This window comes from Prosopis cineraria, unplaced genomic scaffold (assembly GCF_029017545.1).
Source record: "Prosopis cineraria cultivar Desert tree isolate PC_DT_omini unplaced genomic scaffold, ASM2901754v1 PC10, whole genome shotgun sequence".
Classification (NCBI taxonomy): domain Eukaryota; kingdom Viridiplantae; phylum Streptophyta; class Magnoliopsida; order Fabales; family Fabaceae; genus Prosopis; species Prosopis cineraria.
This window is the reverse complement of record NW_026555341.1, coordinates 10943966-10970490: the sequence shown is the minus strand read 5'-3', so window position 1 is coordinate 10970490 and position 26525 is coordinate 10943966. Positions and strand designations below refer to the sequence as shown.

The following is a 26525-nucleotide window of genomic DNA, read 5'->3' as shown; positions in this document are numbered from 1 at the left end:
CTTTATTAATGGTGAGACTCGGTTAAAAATATTTTATATTTTTGAATGGAGGGAGTACATAATTAAATTTAGGGTTCTTATGACATTTCGTGTATAGTTGAGAGGCAATAATGACACTTAATCTTTATTTAATTGTTTTTGTTTTGTTTTAATATTTATTATTTAAATTGTAAATAAAAAGAATTAACTTTAACTATATGGTGAAGTGAAAAATAATAGATTCTCAGTTTCCATGAAACAAAAATGAGAACAGAAGATCCCACATTTATGCCCAGTGTTTTGAGATCCAGATCAGATCGGACGATTGGACCGATCCCACTAAAACGTCTCGATTCAATCAGTTAATCTAATTTAACATTTAAATCTGATTGACACGCCCGGTTTAAGAGAATCGAATTTAATCTAAAACCTGGAACAGGTCAATTCGGGTCAAACTTAGTGAGAAAAAAGGAAAGGGCTTTCAATTTTCACTTCACGCTCGCGGTCAATGAATAGGATTAAAGAAGTTTTCCACTTTTCACACGCAAGATTGAAAGGTGTGACCGTGGGAGACTGAAAATTGGCTTTTGCTCAAAATTGTCAGAGACTCAGAGCACGTGGCTTCGTGATCTTGTTCAAGATTCAAATTTCAAATGCAGTAAATATGTTATCATAATAAATGTATGATAAATAATTAATTGGAAAGATTTTTGGTAAATATATTTACTTATTTTTATATAAAAAATAACGTTATATAAATGACTAAATTGATTAAATGTATTATTCTTATTTTTAAAAAAATTTAAAATTTTAAGTACAATAATTTAATTTTGATTAATTAAATTAATATGAAATTCAACTATTTATTTTTTAAAAAACTATTTAACAATTTAGTATTCTATTTCTTATAAATATTATGTATGTATATAATACTATTTTATATTTAATAATTATATTATGATATTATCGACTTGACTGTTATTTTGATCATGAAAATCATGACCTGTTAATATTTTTCATTTAATATTTAATTTGACTTTTAAAACACTGTTAGGTAAAAAGATAAAAATACTCACAAAATAATCAGTTAAGAACACACAACATCTTAAAGTGAGGAAAAAGATAAAAATATCCATAACGTGACATAAATAAGTGCAAAAGTGATCAAACCATTAACTTTGATCTAATGTCACTAACTTTGACTATTAAATGCTAATTGTACATATCACGTGTCAGTCTTTGCTAATGTGGACTAATAAAGAGATAAAAATATCTATGAAGCTATCAATCAAGAGCAAAAATATTCACGAAATAGTAGGTAAGGAGCAAAAATACCCATAATGTTTTTAGAGTCAATGCAAAAGTGATCAATTCATCAAATCTCTTAAACATTAACCATTTAGTTGACTCCTAAATAGAAATTGATTATTTTTTCATTAATGTAGACAAAAAATATTTTTAGATGAATTTTTATATATGTTAATCGATTATCGTATGAGTATTGATAATGTTACTTTAGTAGATATAATAGTGATCAATTTGTAAAATTTACGTCACATGATTTCTTTTCATCGCCATATATCTTGCCCCTTTAGTTCTTCCTTCTCCACTCCTTTTTCTTGTATGCAAAACCTAACATTTAACATAGTTATATAATCGAAGATCAAGATTAAATACACCTCCTACGCCGTCCTATCTTAAAAATATTGTCACAACCTTAAATAACTTCATTCATAATAGGTTTAAAATTTTTAAATAATTTTCGCCACTACTGAAAATAAACAAACGATTTAATTTGATATTTAATCAAAATAATATTTTCTCACATGATATTCATACGATGATCGATTAACCTGAGAATTTTATCTGAAAATATTTTTTTTATTCATATCAGTGAACAAATTGTCAACTTTTGCTTAAATATCAGTTAAACTATCAATATTTAAAAAATTTGATGGATTGATCACTTACACTAACTCTAATAATATTATAGGTACTTTTATTTCTAACCTATGATTTGGTGAGTATTTTTATTTTTGGTTGATGACTTCACGAGTTTTTTTATCCCTTTATTAATGTATGTCAACAAAAACTGACACATGATATATACATTAATATTTAACGGTCAAAATTAATATTATGTTAAAATTAATAATTTGATTATTTTTACATCTATTTGTATATTGTTACGGAAAATTTTTACTTTTTTTTTATTTTAAAATACTACTGAGAGAATACCAATAATTAAACCCACGATACAAGAAATGAAGATTGTCAATGCAAGAATGAGCTAACAGCCTTCCACACGACTTCTACAAATATAAGATAAAAAAAAAGAGATTAATTTTCCTCAACAAATTGACTTCAGATACTCAATAAAACGATCGAAATTGGAGTACGAGGATCCTCCTCGCCGAACACTGTTCTTGGCCAAAGTTGTCAAAGCATGTGCTGATTTCTGAAACTCTTGCCTCCTCCCAACCATGAGATCATTCATCATGTTCTCCACCACCTTCCTATCCCACACCTCCTTCTTCATATCTAACCCTATCTTCCACACCTCACTCACATACCTGCTGTTTATCAGCTGGTCACCGAAGAAAGGCCAGCATATCATTGGAACTCCGGCCACCACACTCTCCAACGTCGAGTTCCATCCACCATGTGTCATGAAGCCGCCAACCGCCACGTGTTCAAGCACCTCCTTTTGCGGGGCCCACCTCACTATACACCCCCACTCCTTCATTCCTTCCCCTAGCTCCATCGGCAGATCCTCTCGATCTTTTTCAGCCACCATGTCGGGTCGGATCACCCATAAGAACTGCTTCTTGCTATTCACCAGACCGTGCCATATCTCCATGAGTTGATCCCTCTCCAAAACAATTATGCTACCAAAACTACATACATCACCGACTTCGGGGGCTGAGCATCGAGCCACCTTATGCAGTTTCGCTCTATTTCATAGAGACTATTTGAGGAGGGAGGAGGCGGTTCCTCCGACGTCACCGTTTTGGATCTCGAGTTGAGGTGTTCGTGGAGAGGACCGAGGGTGTAGAGTTTGGGAAAGCGCTGGCGTAATTCGGAGAGAACAGGACCTTCCAAGTCTTCGAATGTGTTAAAAATCAGAGCTTGCCCGCGAAGCGATTGGTGGGCCAGGAAGACCATATTGTCTAGAGAAAAATAACCACCAACGTTTCCTCGAAAAGAAGTCGGAAGATCTCGACAACGAACCAAGTTTTGCATACCTGAGATTGCTGTTATCATGCGATCCATGTCTTCTTCCCCTTCAGACGGAAATTACAATAAGATACATGCATGTTCAACCAAATTTATTCTATTCTAGATACACTAGTTTGTCTATTTCATTCTAAGAACAGATGGAAACATAATTCTTCTTATTTTTCAGTTTACTTCCCAGTTTATGTCACGCATGAAGTGTGTATATACCTCTAATTGGAAGTTCGTTGCACTGAAGGAGCGTAGGAACACAAAAATATGGCCACAAATTGCAGGCACTGGCGGCACGAAAATGAATTATAGGTATTCCGAGCTCGTCTCCAAGGTCGAAGGCGGCGTCGCCGACCAAGGTATCTGCTATAATGCAGGTGACCCTGGGTTTTCCAGCATGCTCCGAGCAGAGAACCCTCAACTTGAGCTTGCTATGAAACTTGACGCCATTGAAGAATTCCTCCAAGTTGCCTCCCAATAGCGGGGGATCGATAACGCCGTCACCGAAGATCTCGAAGCCAAGAGTGGAATGACGAGCTCTGATGTGGTCGGCGAAACGAGTGAAGCGGCGGGTGGTGAGAAAGGTGACGTGGAGGCCGGAAAGTGCGAGAAGCTCCGCCAGAGGGAGCATGGTGTTGACATGTCCCTGCCACGGTAATGGAAATATCAGCACATGAGGGGTTTCAGATTCAAGCTTTTCGTTTGCTCTCATCCTCTTCTTGTTTGTCTTTTCAGTTCCTTTTCGCTGGCAGTACTGATGAGGGAAATCTGAAATGGCCTTTTGAATACAAATGTGATTGAAAAATAACTCGACAAGACTAGTCATGTTCTTAAAATCCACATTGGGCCACATTTCAAATGCACTCCCATCTTAAAATGTTAAATGCCAGACGCCTTTTAAAAGCATGTTTTAAGTGAAGTTAAAATGATTAAATTTAAATAAAAAATACAGGTAAATACTAGAAAATATAAAGATTAAAAAGATGTGTCACATTAAAAATTTCAAGATATAAAAAAAATCAACGACATTCAAGGGAAAAAAATAAAAAATTAAAAAGAATGCATTAAGTTGTGTACTTTGGGTGTTTAATATTTGTTGGAGTCCAGTGTACACCGTTTTTTATTTTTTGGGACTAAAATCTCATATCATTTGTATGGGAAGAGGGTGTCTCTATTTTCCTACATTTCTCTTCCATCACCTTTAAATCAAAATTTTAACAATTTAAATTAAAATTTTAATGAAATTATTATTTTATTTTATATAAAGATATATAAAAAAATTTAAATTATTAACGTTTAATCTAAATCATTTTAAACTATAATATTTTATTTGTATATTTTATATAAAATTAAAATAATAATCTAATAAAAAATTAAATTTAAATTATTAAAAAATTTTAATTCAAGAGTAATGAGAGAGAAGTGAAGGAAAATAAAGACACCCTCGTCCCCACTTGTATCGTATCAAAAAGGAATGTTTATAAATAGAAGAGGTGGAGCACTCAAGCATGTAATTGTAAGAGGCTGAGCTTCTCTTTCAGTCTTTTGTAAAATTACAGTTAATGGCCCACGATTTTTAGTATCTTAATCTAATTTTTGGCTTTTTTCATTAAATTTTTTTTAATTTGATCTGATTTTTTAAGAAAAAGGGTCCCGTTTTTAGCCAGTTTTATTGATTGTTGACCAGTTTTCTCCCAGTTGATTCCGGATAGTCAATAGAATCAAACTTAAAAGCCAGTTTCCTCTTGATAAATTGATAGGTTCCGTCTGATTTTTAACAGGGAGAATGGACATAAATATTAAATTAAATTATTTTAATATTGATATTTTTAAATTTCAATACACATTTTATTATATTTTAATACTAAAATTTTTAATTTAATATTAATATTTTTATAAAATCCTTATTTATTATTATTATTATTTTTTAAAACCTTCATGACTTGTGAGTACCAGAGGTGGGCGAGGTTGTATGAAAAGAGCGAATTAAAGGGGTGATGGCAGAGTTCACGTGGTTGCCGAAGTAGCTGACATAACCATCATTCAAATCTCCCTGACTATGGGTCGACCGTGATCATGATTTTTACTTTCCCTGAAACAATAATAAAATCAGCAGTGTCGGGGACCACTAATAATTATCTGAATATTTTCTTTCATTTGTTCATCAAAATATTAAAAATCGGACCGAATATAAAACAGCTAAAGATAATAATTTATGTTTAATGATTCAACAGGAGTCAAAATCGAAGCCAGATCGTAATTAAAATAGTATAATTTTTTAATTATATAGAAATTTTTTGGATAAATATAAAAATAAAAATAAATAAATTTTCAATATTATAATTATTAAAATTGACATTTTTTAAGTTTTTGGTTAATAATAAACATTTGTTATAAAAAAAATAATGCATACCTCAGTTAAATCTTTTTCAAAAAATTTACAATATATATAAATTTTTTCAATCTTATTTTTTGTTGGTTACTTAGGCCTATATTTATCTTTGCATGTGCAGGGCATGCTCATCATGCATGTCTTAATGTAGGCTTCTTATTTCACTGTGAATTGATTTTTATCATTTATTTAAATTAATTTTTAAATATTTTAAATATTATATTTATTAATAAAATATTATAACATCAAATATGAATTGTTTCCCGCGCTTGTGAGAGAATCAGTATTATGATATTCGTCATCTCTTATGAGACTTTCTAAATCATCCAAATATAAAAAAATTTAATTTTATTTTACATTTATTAAAATAAAAATTTATAAAAATGTAATAAATATATTCCTTATCAATCTAGTTAGTATAAATTTAATCTAGACAAAATGTAGTATTAATTTTTTTATAATTTTATAATTTAATTATTTAGATATACTTTAGATAGTTTAAATATAATAATTTGAATGATTCGATTTAATATTAAATTTTTTTATAAATTTTACAAACTGATCTATTAGATATGCTTTGAATAGTCAACATTTTATATTAAATTTTTTTATAATTTTATATTAATAAATACAATATTAAAAATACTTAAAATTAATTTAAATGAATAGCAAAAATCATTTTAGAGTGAAATGGAAGGCTTGGATATGAGCATGCGAGCATTAAATGTTGACACATTTATTTACAACTTGTCAAATATCTTCTAGAAAATCACTACTGCGTCCCTTATAACCATTTTTATAATTCTAAAGCCCTACTAAATGTTAAAATGAGTTTATATCCCTAGAGCTTTAGGTGTAGAGCTAGGAAATAGCCTTATGGGCTTGAGCCTATCAGCTCAATTTTTCATTTTTTTGCCCATTTATTTAGGCTCAGCTCTTATTTGAAGAGCTTAAGGTTGGGCCCATAAGTCTTATTTTAAAAATTTAAAAAAAATAAAGTAAAATGAAATATTAAAAATTAATTAAAATATTTTAAAATTTAAAATAAACCAAATCAAAATTCCCAAAATATTGTAGAAAATCAGCACTACACATTTAAAACTTAGATGTCTAAATTAATTAGAATGTTCATCTATATAAATCTAAATCCTCCTCATTCCTGTCATGATCTTTGAATAACATATTAGAATCCTTAGAAGTAGCTTCGCTTGTTGAAGGTGGAGGAAGTTCAACGTCAATGTACTCTTCAACTACTTCTTCCTCACCTACAATAAATATTAATCAAATTATGTTATTACCATATATACATATATATCACAAGACAAAATATAAAAATTATCATTAACAGTGGTACAAAACCATGCAACCAATTGAGGCTACAAATCAAGGCATGTATATTATCTAGAAGGAGAGACTTGAATTGTGAGCTGATGGAGTTAGAGGGCGAGCACCTGAATCATGCTTGTGAAAGTATGAGCATTGAGATTGAGTTGGTCAAGAAGTAAGCATTGTGAGGGAGGAGAGGCTAGCAATCTAAAATCATGAGCGGCAAGATTGAGATAGCCAAGACATGAGCATTGTGAGGGAGGAGAGGCTGATAATATGAAATCGTGAGCCTTGAGATTGTAACATCCTAATTTTTAATTTAAAAACCAATTACTGATCAAGGATAAATTAGTAAATTAGCAAATTAATTAAGTTAATCATATTTCTGAGTTGTAAATTGACATTTTGGGTTATTAAATAGTTGCATGGTTAGGCTAGAATAGGAATAGGAGTAGATTGGATCAAAGTTGATAAGTTAAATTGAGAAGTGGTTTGCTGTACCATGAGATGCGGTAAGGATCAAATTTTAACTTTAAATATGTGGATCAAGTATGAAAATCAGTAGGGAAAAGTGGTTAAGAATGACAGAAGAGAGGGTGAAGGAGTAATGTGGGTGAAAAAGTGGTGTTATTGAATGTTTGGGTGTTAAGTAGGATTAATGGAGTGTGTAAGAGTTGATGTTAATAAAATGAAATATTTGGGTATAATAGATACCCAAAATTTAGTGATTTAATAGTTTAATTAGAATGATAATTGATGATTATCACTAAATCGTGTAAATTATATATATTGTTCAAGTGTGGTTACACGTGTGGGCTGTATGGAGCATATATTTAGACTATGGTAACTCTTTTTGTGACAAAGTGTTGAAATAATAGAATAATTTACTCTGTTTAATTAAGTAATTAATTGTCTGTGAGTATATGTAATTTGCATACATATATTTTGAAAGCATAACATATTGCAAATGGAGGATTTTGTGCATTTGAAATTATTTTAAAATAATTACTTTATCAATGTTTCTCATATGAGTAATTTATGATTTTGATATAAGTGTGTGAAATTATGAGAAGTGTGAGAATAATCATGATAGGAGGTAGAAATTCCCCCATAAGTAGAAATAGTAGAAGTTTATATGGCATTTATCTCTTTAGTGCTTAGCATGGTAAGATGTTGGAGATTATTTTCTTAATACCCATGTGGGGTATGGTGTTGGAGATTTACTCTCTTTAGCATCAATGTGATGTGGTGTTAGAGTAATAACACCTCGAATCGTGTGTAATAGGGGGAAACCTTAGTCCAAAAGTAGAAAAAGACAACTTTAGCCAGGTGATCCTACCACTAAAGATGAGGTCAGGCTATTATGTAGGTGCGTTTAGTCCATTATGTATGTGCGTTTAGTCCAATAGAGCCTTTAGTTTCAATTAGGGTGATATGGAACCTCAGATGGTAGAATGATCATACTATAATAGAAATGACTTATGATTATGGAAAAGTTTATGTTTGCATATGATAAACAGGTGTTTTTACATATACAAGCTTTACTTGCTTATAGTTGTACATGTTAATTGATAGTTGTGAATTATTTTGTTACTAAGATGTTTATATCACCCATGATTATATTTTACAGGTGAGGGCTCCTATAGGGACAAAGGGAAGAAAGGGACTACCGAGGATTGAAGAGCTTTATTTGTATAGCTCTTCTCTTTTATATGTTGGTATTGTAATAAATAGCTTATGAAATCTATGCCAACCTAAGATCACTCATTGTTTTGCATTCACTTGCATGATAATTGTGGTGTATGGGTGTGTATCTCAACATAGAATGATTGATCTATATTGAAAATTTATGTGATAGGTTGAGATATTAGTGTAAATGACATATTTGTATTGTTTACGTGTTGGATTGGCCAAAATGATAATTATGATAAATTATAGACACCCCTTAAGTTCCTTGTGGAATTGGGGGTTTTGGTGGTTCATTTGTATTTGGATTGTTGTTGATGTGATGTAATTAGTCTATCAGGTGATTTGAAGTTTATTTAAGTTGGTTCAAGTGTTTCTAAGACTATTGGCACTAGATTGTAGGTTTTGGACACCCATATATGTGTTTGAAATTAAAAATGGACCAAATTGGGTTCTGGTGTCAATTTTAAATGGTTGAATGTTTAGGTGTGAGACCAGTGGCAATAACTAGAGGGTCTAAACAACGATGTGTGGGCACTTGAATTAGATGTCAGATGGCAAAATGACATGCTTTGAAACTTAAACCCAAAGTGCTATCATGACAGATAGCAACAATGTGTTGTGGCATATTGCATAGCAAGAACCTTAGGTTCTCTATGCCATTCGTCGCAGCGGATGGAGCACTTTTAGGGCAATCAGAAATGTTTCTTTTAGTGCTTGTTTAAGATGTTAATTGACTTTCTTACTTCCATTATTTTATGTAACTTGTTTTAATTATAGTTTGAGCTCAAACGTCTTTTCAAAAAAGGTTTTTTTTGATATCCCATTATTTAAACTATTTATTTCTAAACCTTTGGGTGGTAATGACTTTACTTAAAGATTTTAATTAATCTTAGTTATTACAACGATGTGTTAGAGTGTTATTTTGGTAATGTCAAGTTGGATGTTACAGTGCATGTCACGTGTCAATCTTTACAAACGTGAACTAAAAAAGAGGCAAAAAAATCTATGAAGTTGTTAATAAGGAGCATCTAATAGCCTAAAATGAGAAAAAGGGCAAAAATGCTCATAACGTTATTAGAGTTGGTACAAAAGTGATTAATCCATCAAATCCTTTAAATGTTAACCGTTTAGTTAATACCTAAGCGGAAGTTGATTATTTTTTTATAGATATAAAAAAAATATTCTCAAGTGAATTTCTATAAAAGTTGATTGATGATCATATGAGTACTTATAATATTATTTTAGTTGATACAATAGTGACCAATCTGTCAAAATCCATATCACATGGTTTTCTTCCATTGCCACGTATCCTACCCCCTTCCTCTCTCAATACAATGACATAAGTTGTATACAATTGAAGATTGAGATTAACCATATCTTCTATGCTACCCTATACCTTAAGAACATTGTCACAAATTTAAGTAATTTTATTCATGGTGTGTTCAAAATTTTCAAATGATTTTTACCATCACTACAAAGAACCAAGCGATTTAATTTGATGTTCAGTCAAAATTACATTTTTGAAATGATATTCATGCGATGACTAATTAACCTCTATAGAATTTCACTTGGGAATATTTTTTTGTCCACGTTAGTAAAAAAATGATCAACTTCTACTTTGGTGTCAGCTAAATGATCAACATTTATGGGATTTGATAGATTAGTCATTTTTGTACTAACTCTGGTAATGTTATGAGTATTTTTGCTCTTTTTTCTCATTTTATGTTATTGGATGCTCTTGGCCGACGACTTTATGGATATTTTTTCCTCTTTTTTAGTTTACGTGATATGCACAGTCAGTATTTAACACTGAAAACCAACGGCGTTAGGGAAAAGTTAACAATTTGATCAATTTTGCATCCATTCATGTAACATTATGAGTATTTTGCTATTTTCCTCACTTTAAGTTATTGGGTACCCTTGACTGACCACTTTGTAGATATTTTTTTCCCTTTACCCTTTAATTAATCTATTTTAAATTTTGGAATGTTAAAGATATGAACAACAATGTATCCATGATTAATTAAAGCCTATGAAAATGCTTGAAAAATAACTTTGTAAGATATATATTTTTTATTTAGCATAATATTGATAGCTTATCAATGTTGAAGAAACAATTATAACATAAGATGAATATGCTTTTCCTAAATTATAATTTTTTCTCCAATTTATTATTATAATTCAATATCTTTGCTATCATATTGATTATTTTGGATGCATTTGGATTTTAGTTGGGTAAAATTACAACATAACATGAATATGTTTGGATATTATTTTATGAAATTTATTTCGGTAAAATTGAAAGTATATGTTTGGATACATAAAATAATCAAATTTGGAGATTAAAATCATGGTTTTATGAAAATTTATCCAAACACTTCTGTTCATATTTGGATAGATAACATTATCAATTTTAGAAGTTAAAATTATAATTTTGTAAAAATATATCTAAACACATCTCTTACATATCAAAATCAATTACAAACCTAAAATTAATAATGGTTTTTTTAAAAAATATCTAAACATCCCTAAATATGCAAAAATCAATTATAAACCAAAAATCATGATTTATAAAATAGATCATATAGTTTTTGGATAAACTTTTAAGGATAATTAAAAAATTAAATTGAAAAACAGATAATAATAACTTATGAGATAAATGTGATTTTAGAATAAGACATACATGTACAGTGTTTTTTTAATTTTTTCAAGGGGCACATAATTTGTGGATTAGTTCTTCAAATAAAGCATCGCAACTCCATTAACCCAAAAAAAAAAAAAAAAAGGAATAGCAACTCCTATTTTTGGACCACAAAAACCGTGCTTTGGTATTCGGCATAGGCCCATGATCAAGATAAAGAAAGAAGGGAGAATCATGATAGTAAAATCCTGAAAGATCAGGTTAATGACATTTAGGTTCCCATTTGATTTAAAAAAAACATTCAAGTCTTTTTAAAAAAATTAAAAAATAAATTGTCAATATCAATTCAAACAATTATAAATAAAAATATCAATTCAAACAAAGAGTAACATTTGAAATTTAAATATTTTATTAAAATTAAAATTCTTAAATGTATAATTATTTATTGAATTGATATTTGTAACTTATTTTTTTAAAATTTTTTATTAAGGATCTAATTATTATTAATTTATTCTTTTGATACTCAATTGTCCTCCGTAAAAGAATTACTCTAAAGTGGATAAGGAATGGTCCGTACATGCAAACCACATGCGCTTCACCTAGGAAGTTAGGCCTTTATTGACCAGTTTGGAGTTAAGTAGTTCAATTTTTGGCTAGTTTCAAACGACCAAACACTGATTCGTTGGTTTTACGGGGTGTTTTTATTACATTGGTAATTAACAGTTACAATCTATCTCTCCATAGCCATCTTTGGTGGCTTCATGCAGTTATTTTGCAAGGACACACTGGTTCAGTTCTAACTTCTCTGGGCATAATTACACAGTATTAATATTTGTAACTTTTCACAATATTTTGCTTTGCAACACTTTTGAAAATTTTAATTAATGTGTGAATAAGCTAACAGTTTTTTAAATGTTGCTATTCATCACTATTATAAGCAATAAATATTTTGCATGGTAGAGAAATAACTAAATGAGTTTTTTGTATGACTAATTTAATTTTCATTCAGAAAAAGAATTCAGTTCTTAATATCATTCACAAGCCTCAGTTTTCATTTCTTTTCTCCCCCTATGATTTTTTCTTATATAACTAATTACTTGATTTGCAAATATCCAGAGAAACCCATATTATTCACAAGCACGTTTCTTGTTGCTTGGGAGTGTAGATCGAGGAAGGAGACACACACACACACACACACACACAATAAACATAGTCGAAGAAAGAGTCTAAAAAGTTGTCCTCAACAAATTGATGACGTTATCCAGTATTTATTTATTTTATTTTGTTTTAATATTTATTACATAAATTATGAATAAGAACAAAGTTAACTTTAACTATATGATGCGAATAATAATTTTCAGTTGACACGAAATAAAAATGAGAGAAGAAAAGATTCTACATTTAAGCACGCATGAGATTGCAAACTCCATATATTTCGTTAAGCACAGAGAGCGGCTTGGAAGAGAACAAACTTAGCTTGCATCACAATTGTGTTTATTTGTAATTGGAAGCAGTCAAACGTAAATTTAACAATAATAAAGAGAATAACAATTTCAAAACACAATACAAATTTATAAATCTGACAGAAAAATGAACATTGTCACTGCAAGAATGAAAAAAATATATTAATGTTCCTCAACAAATTGACTTCAAATACTCAATAAAACGATCGAAATTAGAGTACGAGGATCCTCCTCCCCGCACACTGTTCTTGGCCAAGGCTGCCAATGCTTGTGCTGATTTCTGAAACTCTTGCCTCCTCTGCACCATGAGATCATTCACCATTTTCTTCACCACCTTTCTGTCACAACCTTTCCCCATATCTAACCCTATCTTCCACACCTCACTCACGTACCTGCTATTTATCATTTGGTCGCCGAAGAAAGGCCAGCATATCATCGGAACTCCGGCCACCATACTCTCCAACGTCGAGTTCGATCCACTGTGTGTCATGAAGCCGCCGACCGCCGCGCGTTCGAGGACCTTTTTTTGCGGGGCCCACTTCACGATACACCCCCCTCTTTCATTCCTTCCGCCAGCTCCATCGGCAGATCCTCTCGATCCTTTCCAGCCACCATATCGGGTTGGATCACCCACAAGAACTTCATCTTGCTATTCACCAGACCGTGCCATATCTCCATGAGTTGATCCCTCGTCAAAACAATTATGCTACCAAAGCACACGTACATCACTGACTTCGGGGGCTGAGCATCGAGCCATCTCATGCAGTTTCTCTCTACTTCATAGAGACTATTTGAGGAGGGTGGAGGCTGTTCCCCCGACGACGCCGTTTCGGATCTGAAGTTTAGGTGTTCGTGGAGAGGACCTAAGGTGTAGAGTTTGGGAAAGCGCTGGCGTAATTCGGAGAGCACAGGACCTTCTAAGTCTTCAAAAGTGTTCAAAATCAGAGCTTCCCCTCGAAGTGATTGGTTGGCCAGGAATACCATATTGTCTAGAGCAAAACAACCAGTACCGAGGCTTCCTAGAGAAGAAGATGGAAGATCCCGACATCGAACTAAGTTTTTCATACCTTGAATTGCTGTTATCACGCGATCAATGTCTTCTTCCCCTTTAGATGGAAATTACAATAAGATAAATGCATGTTCGAGCAAGTTTATTTGATCGGATATCTTCTTCTTATTTTCTTTAGTTTATTTCCCAATTTATGTCACAGATGAAGAGTATATATACCTCTAGTTGGAAGTTCGTTGCTCTGAAGTAGCATTGGAACACAAAAAAATGGCCAGAAATTGCAGGCACTGCCGGTACGGAAATAAATTATGGGTATTCCGAGCTGGTCTCAAAGGTCGGAGGTGGCCCTCCGACCAAGGTATCCGCTCTAATGCGGTTGACCCTGGGTTTTCCAGAATGCTCCAAGCATAGCTCTCTCAACTTGAGCTTCCCCTGAAACTTTACGCCGTTGAAGAATTCATCTATGTTGCCTCCGAATACCGGGGGGTCGGTAACGCGGTCAACGTAGATCTCGAAGGCAAGAATGGGATGACGAGCTCTGATGTGGCCGGCGAAACGGAGGAAGCGGTGGGTGCAGAGAAAGGTGACGTGGACGTCGGAAAGTGCGAGAAGCTCTGCCAGGGGGAGCATGGTGTTAACATGACCTTGCCACGGTAGTGGAAATATCAGCACATGGGGGTTTTCAGATTCACGCTTTTCTTTTGCTCTCATCTTTTTCTTCGTCTTGGTCTTTCAGCCATGAACGCCAGACGGAGGATGGCGAGGCGTATAAAATGAGTAAATAGAATGGGGGATGGAAGATAGGGCACGTGATTACGATTGACAACGGGGTTGTGTCGGTGATAATATTTTCTGTAGACCCCGAATGGAATGGATATATTAAAAAATTTAAATAAAAATCCATTAAATCACCCTTCTTCCCCTTAATGAATATAATAAAAATCATTAATATATATTAATATATTATAAATATAAAAATCATGTCCTTAAAAAATTTAATGAATCATTATTTCCAATTCAATGAACTAATTATTCATTTTCTTTATAAATGTAATTTACTTATTTTTTTTGATCATTTTATTTTTATCTTTATTTTATAATAAATTTTATTATAATCTTTTTTAGTAACTAAACGGGACCTAAAGAATATCATGAAAAAATTGATACTCATTTGAGTTAATTTCTTTTTAATTAAGGAGGTTGAATCACATGAAAAAAATTAAAGGATTATTCTCTCAAAACATAACAAACCAAGCTTTGAATCCCTACTATAGGAAATATTTACATTTAATATTCAACCAAAGATAATTACTTGTCATAAGAGGACATTTGTGCTCAATCAATCCAAAAGATTTTTTTTTTTTGTGTTTTCAAAATTTATGCTATTTTCACACATTTTCCTTATATTTCCTAATCTTTTGGAACTTGGTTACAAAATGAGTGACATTATAAGACCAACGGATTCATTTTTCTTTTTATTTTTTTGGCGTAACAAATGAATTTTTTTATGAAGGTAAATAAGTAAATAACTCAACATTGTAAATCTTGGTCCATAGGTAATAATGCATGGCCCTTGTTCATCTCATTGGCCACAAGTATGACTGTGCAAACTGGAAAACAATAAGGTCAAATCATATCAAAACATAAAAAACAAAATTCCCACAGCTCAGAGCGCGGATCTCCAAAATCCATGGGATGCGGTTGATCTGATTCAGAAAAACAGCCATAAACTCGTGTATATTAAAGAATTCGGCGACAGTATCGTTAATATCTCATAACTAATAATATGTTCACAAAGGTTATTGGGGAGCGATGGATATAAATAATAAACCCATGTATTGAAAACCAGACCGGATCAATTGGGTCAATTCAAAAATTGATGACCTGATTCCTTATCCGATCCGAGTTTATCCTTAACCCGGTGAGAGAGTAAACCAATATAGATCGGTCAACCCGGTATAACCCGAACAACCCAGTGGGTTGACCGGGTTAACCGGGTTATTATTTTTTCAAACTTTTACTTCCAAAATGACGTCGTTTTTTATTTTTTTTATTTTTAATTTTTCAGAGCCCTGAGTTAGGAAGTAAGATAACAAAAAAAAGTAAAATTGAAGTCAAAAAATAAAAATTAAAGGCAGAGCATGCTAAGTTCAAAAATATAGTATTTTATTATTGTTAGACTTTTGAGTGATTAGATTTGGTTGAATGTTTTTATAATTAATGTCTTGTTATTTAAATTGTATTATTTTAATCATGACCAGTTTGCCACCGATTCAACCCCGGTTCAATCGAGATTGAACCACTAACCCGTGACCCAGTGTCATGATCAGTTTAATGACCGGTCCAGTTTTACGTACCTTGTGCTCAATGATACAGTTGATCTCCTGTCCATGTATATCTTACGTGGCATGATTTCCTTGGACCGGTTCCTTTCCCTTCCGAAGTAATTGACAATCCATTTTAACATGTTTGGTTTGCACGTGAGAAACTGGATTCATGGCTATGTGTAAAGCGTCTTGAATATCAGAGGGTAGAATGTGTAGTGGCGTTGGGTTTATCTGCGGTGCTTGTATTTCAGCAATTAAGTAATCATCTTGGCAATATTAAATTGCTTCGCCAACCATGATTATTGATTACCGTGGCTCTATTCAGCTTCAGTATATGACCTCGCTACCACACTTTGCTACTTTTGTGCTCCATGATACCGGTGAATCCCCTAATAAGGAAATAAAGTAACCAGTACATCCGCAGCTACCATGGGCGTCTGCCTTGGTAGCTGTATCTGATTTGTAACTACAAGCAAGTTATTACTTTCTGTCATCCACCAAAAAAAAAAAAAATCAGCTTGTTATGGCGATATTTTGAGATGTATGTACTTGAACAATTTATCAAATATACCATTGATAGTACTTATGAATCACATGATTCTTCTAGATAGTTAATGCTTATCAATCAAATTTAAAAATAATCTGGAGAACTTAAGACTTTAGGCATGCACGCTGACCATTAAAAATACTCAAAAATAATATAAATGCAAATTGATGCCAATCACCTTCGATTTTTTTTTTTTTTTTTCACTTCAAAAATTGTGTCAACCTCTTCTACCACTTTAATATATACAGAGAAAACTTCTCCCATCTGAATGTACATATTACGTTAAAAAATGTAAAACCTTTTGTAATATAAAACTACAATTTTACTCATTACATCACTGCTACCAAAAAAAAAAAAGAAAAAACTTCTTACTTGACGATTACTTTTGCCTATTAACTGTCAAATAAAGTAGTATTATATATCAAATGTCCCCCTATTTGATTCATCAAATGAGGGGGACTTTACTTGACAATTATTTGAATATAACCATCAAATCTTACATTTGTTCAATTTCAAAAAGCAATATTTAACAATTATTTTAAAATAATCATCACATATTGTCAAATAAAAAGACCTCATATGACCCTTGCTTAAAAGAATTGTAAAATAAAGTAGCTTTATTTGATGCTCGTTTAAAATAAAGGTCAAACAAAGTGATCTCATTTGACACTTATTTAAAATAAAGGTCAAATAAAATAACCTCATTAATTTTCATTGTAGTTATTTTTTATTTTTAATATTAAAAATGCAAAAATCAAATTAAAAATTGTTTCATCATAATATAGCAACAAACTATTATTAATCATGAAAACATTACAATTATTAATATATAATTTGAATTTACTCGCCAATTCCACCAAACGCAATATAATACTTAATTAAAACAGATCCATAAGAATACAACTCATAAATGTGTTTGAAATAGTAATCTCATGTAATTAGTCTTCCCGTGATTTGTTCTTCATTAGACCTCAACTTTGATTAATGCTTGACACTTTTTTATCAATCTTCTTCCTACATTGGACACAATATTTGGGAAAAAATGTGGGTAAAAGTACTCCAAGTCTAACAACTCGTCTCTGAGTTTATTTTGTTGTCTTTGATGAGTCCACACTTACAAGCTCCTTCTGAAAGCATTAAATAAGACAAAACAATAATTAACAAATATACCAAGGTAATTGCCCTCTACATAAAGATGTTAGAAGTTAGATTTGTTAGAAATATGGATAATGCTTAACTATCTTTGATATTGTGAATAGTAATTATCTTTAATTTGTTAAAAATATTACATACCATGATTCTCACAATGCTCCCAAAATTAGTGCCTCCAAGCCTGAAACGAGAAAAGATTAAACGACTGCTTAACATTCACCCATTAACATTTAAAAGATTTGACAACTAATAGATATAGGTTTCATAAAAGTTTGCAAGTTCAATGACAATCTCAAATAATAAGAATCATAATAAGCCATTGTTCGTTCACTTTTGACATGTCCATTTATAGCTAGCATCCATAAATAATACACAAGATAATTTAAATAATACACAAGCTTATGATCATATTTTGAGAAAAGTACTTTGGAAGGCTTTGGAAAAGAAGGGTGTCTGAGTTGCCTATATTCGAGCTATATAAGATATGTATGAAAGGGTAACAACTAGTATAAGAACGCTTGGTGGTGAAATAAAAATTTTTTTTATAAAGATTGGATTGCATCAAAGATCATATTTGAGTTCTTATTTATTTGATCTAGTATTAGATATTTTCACTGAGCATATATTCAAGAGAAAATTCCAAAATGCATGCCTTTTACAGATGACATAGTTCTTATTGCAGACACAAGAGAAGAGATAAATTTTAAACTTGAATTATGGAGGAAGACATTGAAGTTAAAAGGTTTCCACTTGAGTAGGAGTAAAACAAAATATTGATATTGTAACTTTGATAAAGGGTCAGTGAGTAGTAACTTGAAAGTGAAATTGGGTGATTAGATCATATCTCAAGTGAAAAAGTTTTGATATTTGAGAGCGATTATTCAGCAAAATGGAGGCATTGATAGAGATATTACACATAGGATATAAGCGGGGTGGTTTAATTGGAGAAAGGCTAAAGGAAATTTTATATGGCAGTGAATGTTGGACTTTATCGAGATTACAAAAGCATTAATGTGGAATAGCAAAGATGAGAATGTTGAAATGGATGTGTGAATATACACGTAAAAACAAAATTCAAAATGAGCAAATATGAAAAAAATGGGTGTGGCACTTATTGAAAAAAAAACGATAAAAAATCAATTAAGATGGTTTGGACATGTATAAAAAAAATCACAGGAGGTACCTGTGAGGATAGTGGAATAGATGACTTTAAACCCTGTCAAAAAAGGTAAAGGAGGACTGAAGAAAATATTTTTGGAGGTTGTTGAGTGAAACCTTTTAATTAACAATATTCTTAAAACTTAATAAATGATTAAGTATAATGGTGTCATATAATTCATGCAGCCGACTCCACCTAATGGGATAAGGTTTGTTGTTGTTGTAATCTAATACAAATTTCACCAAGATCATCTTTAAACGGTGATAAACCTAACTAGATTTGACCAATACTTGTAATATTAGTGTTTTGAGTTTTCCACTAACCATTCAATGTCTCTAGTACTGCACCAACAACACATGCATAGAGAGGTCATGTATGCAAGCATTTGTGCTAAATTATGTCAGTGAAAAATGATCTTCATTCATGAAGCCAATATAGAATGAAACTTTAATTTCCAGAAACTGAAAAGTAAAAATAAATAATATATATTGAAAGACATAGAATCAGACACATCACACCTTGACATCTATTGATAATTTTAATGATCTGCACCAGACATTGTTACATAGACAGAGACTGTCATTTAGTTGGATCAATACCTGTACAAGACTTGGAATGCATGCATGAGTTAATCTTAAAACTAGTTTCCCTCCTTTTGGGATAGATAAGCTACAACTAAATGAAAAGTTACATAAGGTGGGCGATAAAAACCAAAACTAACTCACCATGTCCAATGCCTCATTGTGGTCGCAGCAGATTGTTCTTAAGAACAAGAATTGAGGAAGTGGTCCTATACGTTAATGCTTATTTCCTTTTATTATCACATTTTGAAATCAATACACAGCAGGATGGTCCCCACTCCCACCTCATCAACTTGTAATTTGCACCTCACTGCACTATGTCGCACTCCCCCTATTTCAAAATATGTCTTTTATTAAGCTTTCTGCATGTGAATTCAGTTTCTTGAATTATTCCACATGTGAAGATTTAAGTAATTTAAAATATTTAAGTACCCTCCAAGCCACTTTGTCGATTATGATGTGGCTTTATATATAGTAATATAATATTATTCCACATGTGAAGTCATTCTCTCCAATTATTTTCTCTCGTGTTTTCGCTTTTTATCCTTTCAAGCTCTGTTCTTCAACTAATGGTAAAAACGATAGCATACTATTGATTAACTATTAGACCCACCAATAATTCATCTGATACAGGGTTTGAAGGTTTGTTAGATCAATCATTTAAGAGTTAATGCCTCAAATAGTTTGCTTGTGAATCTCATAATGTCGGTTTGAATGGTGTTTGAAACTAAAAAATAAAATGAAATGTTGGAACTCTCCAATTCTAAAATAAAAACCACTTTCTCATTTTCTTCACCGTAGTTTCAAATGCAACCTTCTACATCTTTGATAATCCAATGCCAACAAGACCCGTGAAGGCATTTTGACTATTTGATAAACCAAATTTGGGAAGTGAAAAAACAAAATAATACTTTTCACCTCAGGACTCTCAAAACTGAAAGTAGAATATCAAAGGTAATAAGAGAGAATGATTACCTGCGCAGCCTTGCAAAATGAAACAATATCCTCAGCCCACTAGCAGAAGTGGAGGGAATCAGATTGGAGTCCAACAGCTTCAAGATATTATCACCCACCTTGGACAGCTCGGAATCGACCTTAGATCTATAATTCTCAACAAGAGGAACAAGGTCCTCGTTCTTGTGAGCCTCCTCCTCCTGGTCGATGGTGTAAACGACCCTCCAGGTGGCTCAAAGGGAGCGAATGAGATAAAACAAAACAATGAAGCACCGGAGAGAAGCAAAAGAATGAATGATGAGGGAAGCTTTATAAGGGATATTAAATTTATCAAACAACGATAAAGCATATAAAAAACAGAGGAATTCAAAGGAAGCACCAAAGAAGCAAGTTCATATAAACGCATCAAAATCAATCAAAAAACAAGTGATATCTATCAGATTGAGGATGTGGGAAGGAGTTTACCTCAGAAAAGAAGGCAAGGGTTTTGATGTATAGATTCAAAGAATGGAAGCAGCTAGGGTTTAGGCTTTACATCGAAGAAGGGAGTGAGGAGGAGAGGGTGATGAAGCAAGGAAGTAAGGAGGACAGGGTGGATATGAAGGGAGGGGTAGTGCCGTCGAGGTGAGGAATTGAGGATGAGATCTTTGATGAAAATAATTAAAGAGGGATAAATTTGACGGTTAAATAAAAAAGCATCACGTAATGTTTATTTGACCCTTGTTTATAAATAAATGATAAATAAATATTTTAAATATTTGACTCTTATTTAATAGCATACATCAAATAAATAAATTTATATATATATTTAATAATAAATAACCATCAAATAGTATTTATATAAATAACTGTTAAATATGTATTTAATACTTGACACTTATTTAAAATAATCATTAAATATTTTTTTTTGCCTCTATTTATTTGTCACTTATTTTAAATAAGTAACAAGTATGAAGTGTCATATTTAATTAATTCTATAATAGTGCATGCTTATAATATATATGAGGATAATTAAGTCAATGTTCACCTTGTGTTTTAAGCAAATTGACACAATCCAAAAACTAAAGAGGTCACTTGTTGGGTGAGGAGAGAGTGACAGCCCAAACAGACCCATGATCCTACAGATTGTCACAAATATCAAAATAAATAGCTTAATGAGTATTTTATTTATAGCCGTTAAATTTCATTAATATTTAAAAATTATTAAAATATATTTTCATAACAAAATTTAAAACAATCAATACGATTACAACATTCCTTATTTATGATGTCATTTATTTTCAAAGATTTAAGATTTAATATTTTTTAAATATTATATGATAAAATTATTGACAACCATTCAATTAAATTAAGCTGTCACTATTTTATCACATGAAACATTCATTAAGTGAATATACTTAAACTACCCACTAAATCCAAATACTACACATTAGCCAATACTTACAAATAGGCATAGAGAAAAGGAGGCATCCATCTTTTCGTAGACACTTTTGTTCCTTTGTTTTAATCACCTACGGCCGTGTCATAAGGAAATCAAATTAATGGTTTTTGGGCTAGTCTGAAAGTCAAATGTTGGGCCTAGTCTTCCAATATCGCAGAATAGAGTCACTCCCAAGCTCCGACAACATATCGGGCTTCAATTTGGGCCGTCACTTTTATCAAATGGACTTATTTATGTGAAATTACCTTTTTTCACCACCGACATTATTGATACATCTGAACTTGCACCGCTTGCCCGGTTAACTTAATTACTGAAGGCATTACTCAGATTGAGCTAAAGGGATGGGTCAACTAGCCCCTGATCAGTTCTACTTTTCTTTATTGATAATTTCTATTCCTTTTATGAGTAATTTAAGTCACATTCATTTACTAGAATGGAATGAATTAAAAAAATAAAGATAAAAATAAAATGATTAAAGGAGATAGGTGAGCACATTCATAAGGGAGAGAAGTGATTTAGTTCATGAGGTTGAGAATCATGATTCATGTTATTTTTGAAGGGTGTGATGATTCTCACCTTTTTAGTATATATTAATTAATTTTATCATACTTAACATAGAAAAAAGATGATTTAGCTCATTTTATTTTGATTTTTTTAATCTATTCCATTTCATTTTATTTTAATAAGCAAACATGACTTTTTGTATTGCAATAGTCAACTGTAACATTTGAAAACTTTAAATCTGGCAAAAAATAACTAATTAAGGGATAAATTAGTTAAAAATATGATTAATTTATTTAAATATATTTTTGAGTTCCTAATTAGATTTTTGGATCATATTTGGCTTTAAATTAAGTTAGGATGAAAGTTGGATCAAGTCGGGTGACATCGGGGAGAGCAAAATCAATATTTTGCTCACTGCGTCGTGAGCCGTGACTTGCATGGCGTGCGCTGCGGCGCACGGCACATCAAATAGATTAAATGTTCGAAAATCATTAGAAAAAGTCAGTTTTTGTGGTGGAAAATTTAGAGCACGAAGGGGGCAACTTTGGGCACTACTAGGGCATCATTTTGAAAAAATTTTAAAGATAAATTGAGCCTTCAAACTCTTGAATAAGTTTTCTACCTTTCTCCTCTACCTTTTCATCTCATTTTTCATAGGATTTGGAAGAATAAGAATTTGCTCTGATTGGATTAAGTCATAAGTCTATATTTTGAAGGTTTATATTGACTCTAAAGGTTTGATTTAGGTTTATTAATCTTAGATATGTGGTAATATGAAGCTACTTTATTATTTGATGAAAGTTAGATCAAGCCCTAACTTGATCATAGGGTTTTGAAGTGTGATAAGTTGAGATCTTAAGTGTTATGTTATGAGAGAGTTATAGGGAGGTTTGAAGGGATTGTTTGAACAAATTCTAATTTTAACAAGCCTTTTTGTTGAGAATATGAGTGAGAAGTATGAGAATTGAGAAGTTATTGGTAACTAATAGTGTTTGTGTTAATTAAAAATTAACATATAGTACTTGTTGATGTAAATTATGGTGTAGGAAGACTTACCTTGACACAAGAAGAGATTTAGTATCACGGGTAACCCTTTTAGTAACAAAAGGGTTGAGGTAACTAAATAATTTATATTATTTATTACCTTGTATAAGTTATTCTCAAGTTGTTTTTCTATCATTTGTTGAGTATATATGTATAAATTCTTTAAAGGTTAACTATTTTAGAAAATGAGTGGAGTATTGGTTTGTGAAATTCTATATTTTTGAAGTAAATGATAAGATTTGTTATATTTGTTGGGAAAGTTATTTATGCATAGTCAAGTAGAGATATATAATAAAATGTGACATATTAGAGGGTAGGAGGTCACCCTAGTGGAGTAGTGAAGACTAAGTCTATATGGCATTGCTGGCACCTCGGGAGGCCAGGCGCAGCATTTACTCTCCTTAATGCCCGAAAATGGGTGCGATGTTGGAGATTTACTCTTCTTAGTACCCAAAAGGGTGTGAAGTTAGATAATATGCTCCTTAGCGTTCGTAGGATGCGGTGTTAGAATAACGATACCCTAATTACTTATAATGGGGAACCGATAGTCCAGAAATGGTTTAGGACACCTTGTCTAGGTAGTCTTACCATGAATAGTGAGCTTGGAGACCATACATGTGGTTTGGTTTTGTAAAATAGCCTACCAGTTCGGTCGAGAGTATTAGAGGACTGGATGGTTAGGGACCATGCATGTAATTTGTGGTAATTTTATGTGTTGTGCTTATTTTACTTGATTTAAGGCTTGTCTATAATTTAACATGTTAATCAATAATGTAGATTATCTTAGTTACTGAGATTTTTATTTCACCCCATGGTTATCATTTTACAGGTTCTACCAATGAGATTGAGCCAGTGAAGGAATTGGGCAAGGGCTAGCATACTAGCTACAATCTCATTATAAAGCTCGATTTTATTTTGAGTCATATACATAAACTTAGATAGATGAGATTATATATTCTCAACTAGGAATGCATTTTATTTTGATTGGTTGCACTTGTTTCACACTATGTTATTTTGTATTTTAGCTCAATATTATACATGATGTGAATATGTGGTAATTTTTATGGTGACAAGCTAAAATACTAATATAAGTGCAAGAAATGTTTTATCTATATGGTAACAATGTATTATGTAGTAATAAAAGCCAAATAGTATATATTGTGTTGTTTTGGTATTCCGGCCATATTGAGTGAAATGGCCATTGAGTGGTCAAATTTTGTGTTTGGTATGTTTTTTTGTGTTTGAATGTTCACTCAAATGTATTTTGGTCCATTAAACTTGGTTCAAGCCTCACAATGAGTTAATGGTATAAGTTATGAGTTTTTGGTACTTGGATGGTTGAAAATTGCTTTAAAACTGACTTTTACATCCGAGTGTCTAAAATTCTCATACGGTGTTAGATCATAATGAAAATTATACTATTAGTTAGCTTATCAAATAAGCTTCGCGTGGGTGCTTGAATCACTTCAATCGAACATCGAATGCAAAAATGGCGCGTGTTTTGAAGTTCGTCCAGAAAAGCTGTCATGGACACATGCGCCGTGGCGCACGGTACAACGAGAAAACTTACTTTTCTGTGCTACATGCCACGGTGCATGGACCAAAACATTTAAAAAAGACATATTTGGCCCTGTTTTGAAGTGTTTTGCTTCCCAAAACTTTTCCATACTTTCAATACCTTTATAAATTATTAAGTTTGAGCTCAAACTACAAATTTGAAGGGTTTTTATAGGAGCCCAAATATTCCATAATTATTTTTAAAGATTATTAGTTTTAACTCTTATATATATAATGTGAGCTTAAGAGCAATCCTTCTTTTTAATTATGATTGTTTATTGTGATTGTGTGATAAATTTTGATAATGTCAAGGTGAACATTACATCAACAGTCTAGGAAATTTAGTTAGCGGAGCCAAAATCTACCTGGGCCTGATGCATTTAGCTTAAGCATGGCTTTCTCACTCTTTTATGTTTGGATAAATATTATGTTTAAAATTTTGTGGTGTACTCAACTCATAGCATAATTGACAAACGATTTGACATATGCTTTATACTTTAAACTATATGTGGAGCTTTTAGCCGGCGCTTCGCTTCAATTATTATAATCTTCAATACTATTCAATGTAAAAAATAAACACAAAAATGCGAAGCCGAACCTATATAAATACCTGCACATATGACAAATTAAATTGCTATAAATGTCTAATTAATCTTTCAGCAACCTAAATAAGTATGTTTCGGTTGGTAAAAGGTTAATAGTTAACATACAAAGAAAGAACATAGCAATCTCTCCTTCTAAATGTGAGTCCACAAGCTATTCATATTAAAGATGCCTCAAACATCAAGCCCTTATTTTTTAGGTTTCAGAAGGTGTGGCACACAGATCTTGGACGAAACTAAACTCTGATATCAATTGTTAGGAATGAAGAGCGACCATTCTAAAAAGAGAGGAGAAATGGGTAAGAGTAGCAGAAAGATATTATATCTTAATTCAAAATTTTAAGACTCAAATTTATGAGTCACTCTTCATTATTATATATTAATTATTAAATTAAACTGTATTCGAGGTGAGACTTTTCATATCATCTCATATTCACTTATATTTAAACATCCTAACAGTAACAGCTATACATATAATGATGAGGGAAATTTAAAATTGCTTTTTTTTTAAAAAAAAAAATTAAGACATGATACGGCTGTAGCTTTGTGGTGTTTGGTCCCTCCTGGGCAGTGTCTCCGCAGATTATCCAATTAAAAGCAGGCCAGCTTTAGAGTCTACCCTGGCATTTCGAAAATTTCTTTTAAAGAAAGATATCTTTCTTTTTTTCAAAGAAAAATTGAAATGACCGAATTATTTTCTATTTTTTTAAGGTTGCCGTTTTTGTACCCTCTAGTATATTATGATAATGTGATTAACAGAGGTTGGCGTTTGGATTTTCTGCAGCAAGAGAAGCCTCTCTGGCTCTCACAATATTCCTTTCTCCAGCAACATCTTATCCCTACTTGCAATCTAACGGTCCAAAAACGCCAAGTTGTCAAATAATTGGTGGCCCTTTCGATCAATCCAACGGTTGGCCATTTACTTTTAAA

The 26525-nt window shown here is 31.9% G+C and overlaps 1 protein-coding gene, 1 long non-coding RNA gene and 2 pseudogenes across 2 annotated transcripts; all 4 read right to left on the bottom strand.

Annotated features, from left to right (window-relative positions):
- Window positions 1–2329: 2329 nt before the first annotated feature.
- LOC129322398 (7-deoxyloganetic acid glucosyltransferase-like) lies at window positions 2330–4033 on the bottom strand (annotated as a pseudogene).
- Window positions 4034–12867: 8834 nt separating this feature from the next.
- On the bottom strand, window positions 12868–14085 carry LOC129321362 (7-deoxyloganetic acid glucosyltransferase-like; annotated as a pseudogene).
- Window positions 14034–14438, bottom strand: LOC129321363 (uncharacterized). The gene has a single exon (XM_054967097.1). The coding sequence runs from the start codon at window positions 14436–14438 to the stop codon at window positions 14034–14036; it is 405 nt and encodes a 134-aa protein (XP_054823072.1).
- A 3118-nt stretch (window positions 14439–17556) lies between these two features.
- On the bottom strand, window positions 17557–20669 carry LOC129321867 (uncharacterized). The gene is made up of 3 exons (XR_008596127.1): window positions 20469–20669; window positions 17895–17934; window positions 17557–17728 (listed from the first exon to the last, which is right to left on the bottom strand). It is a non-coding gene; the product is annotated as an uncharacterized LOC129321867 (long non-coding RNA).
- Window positions 20670–26525: the final 5856 nt, after the last annotated feature.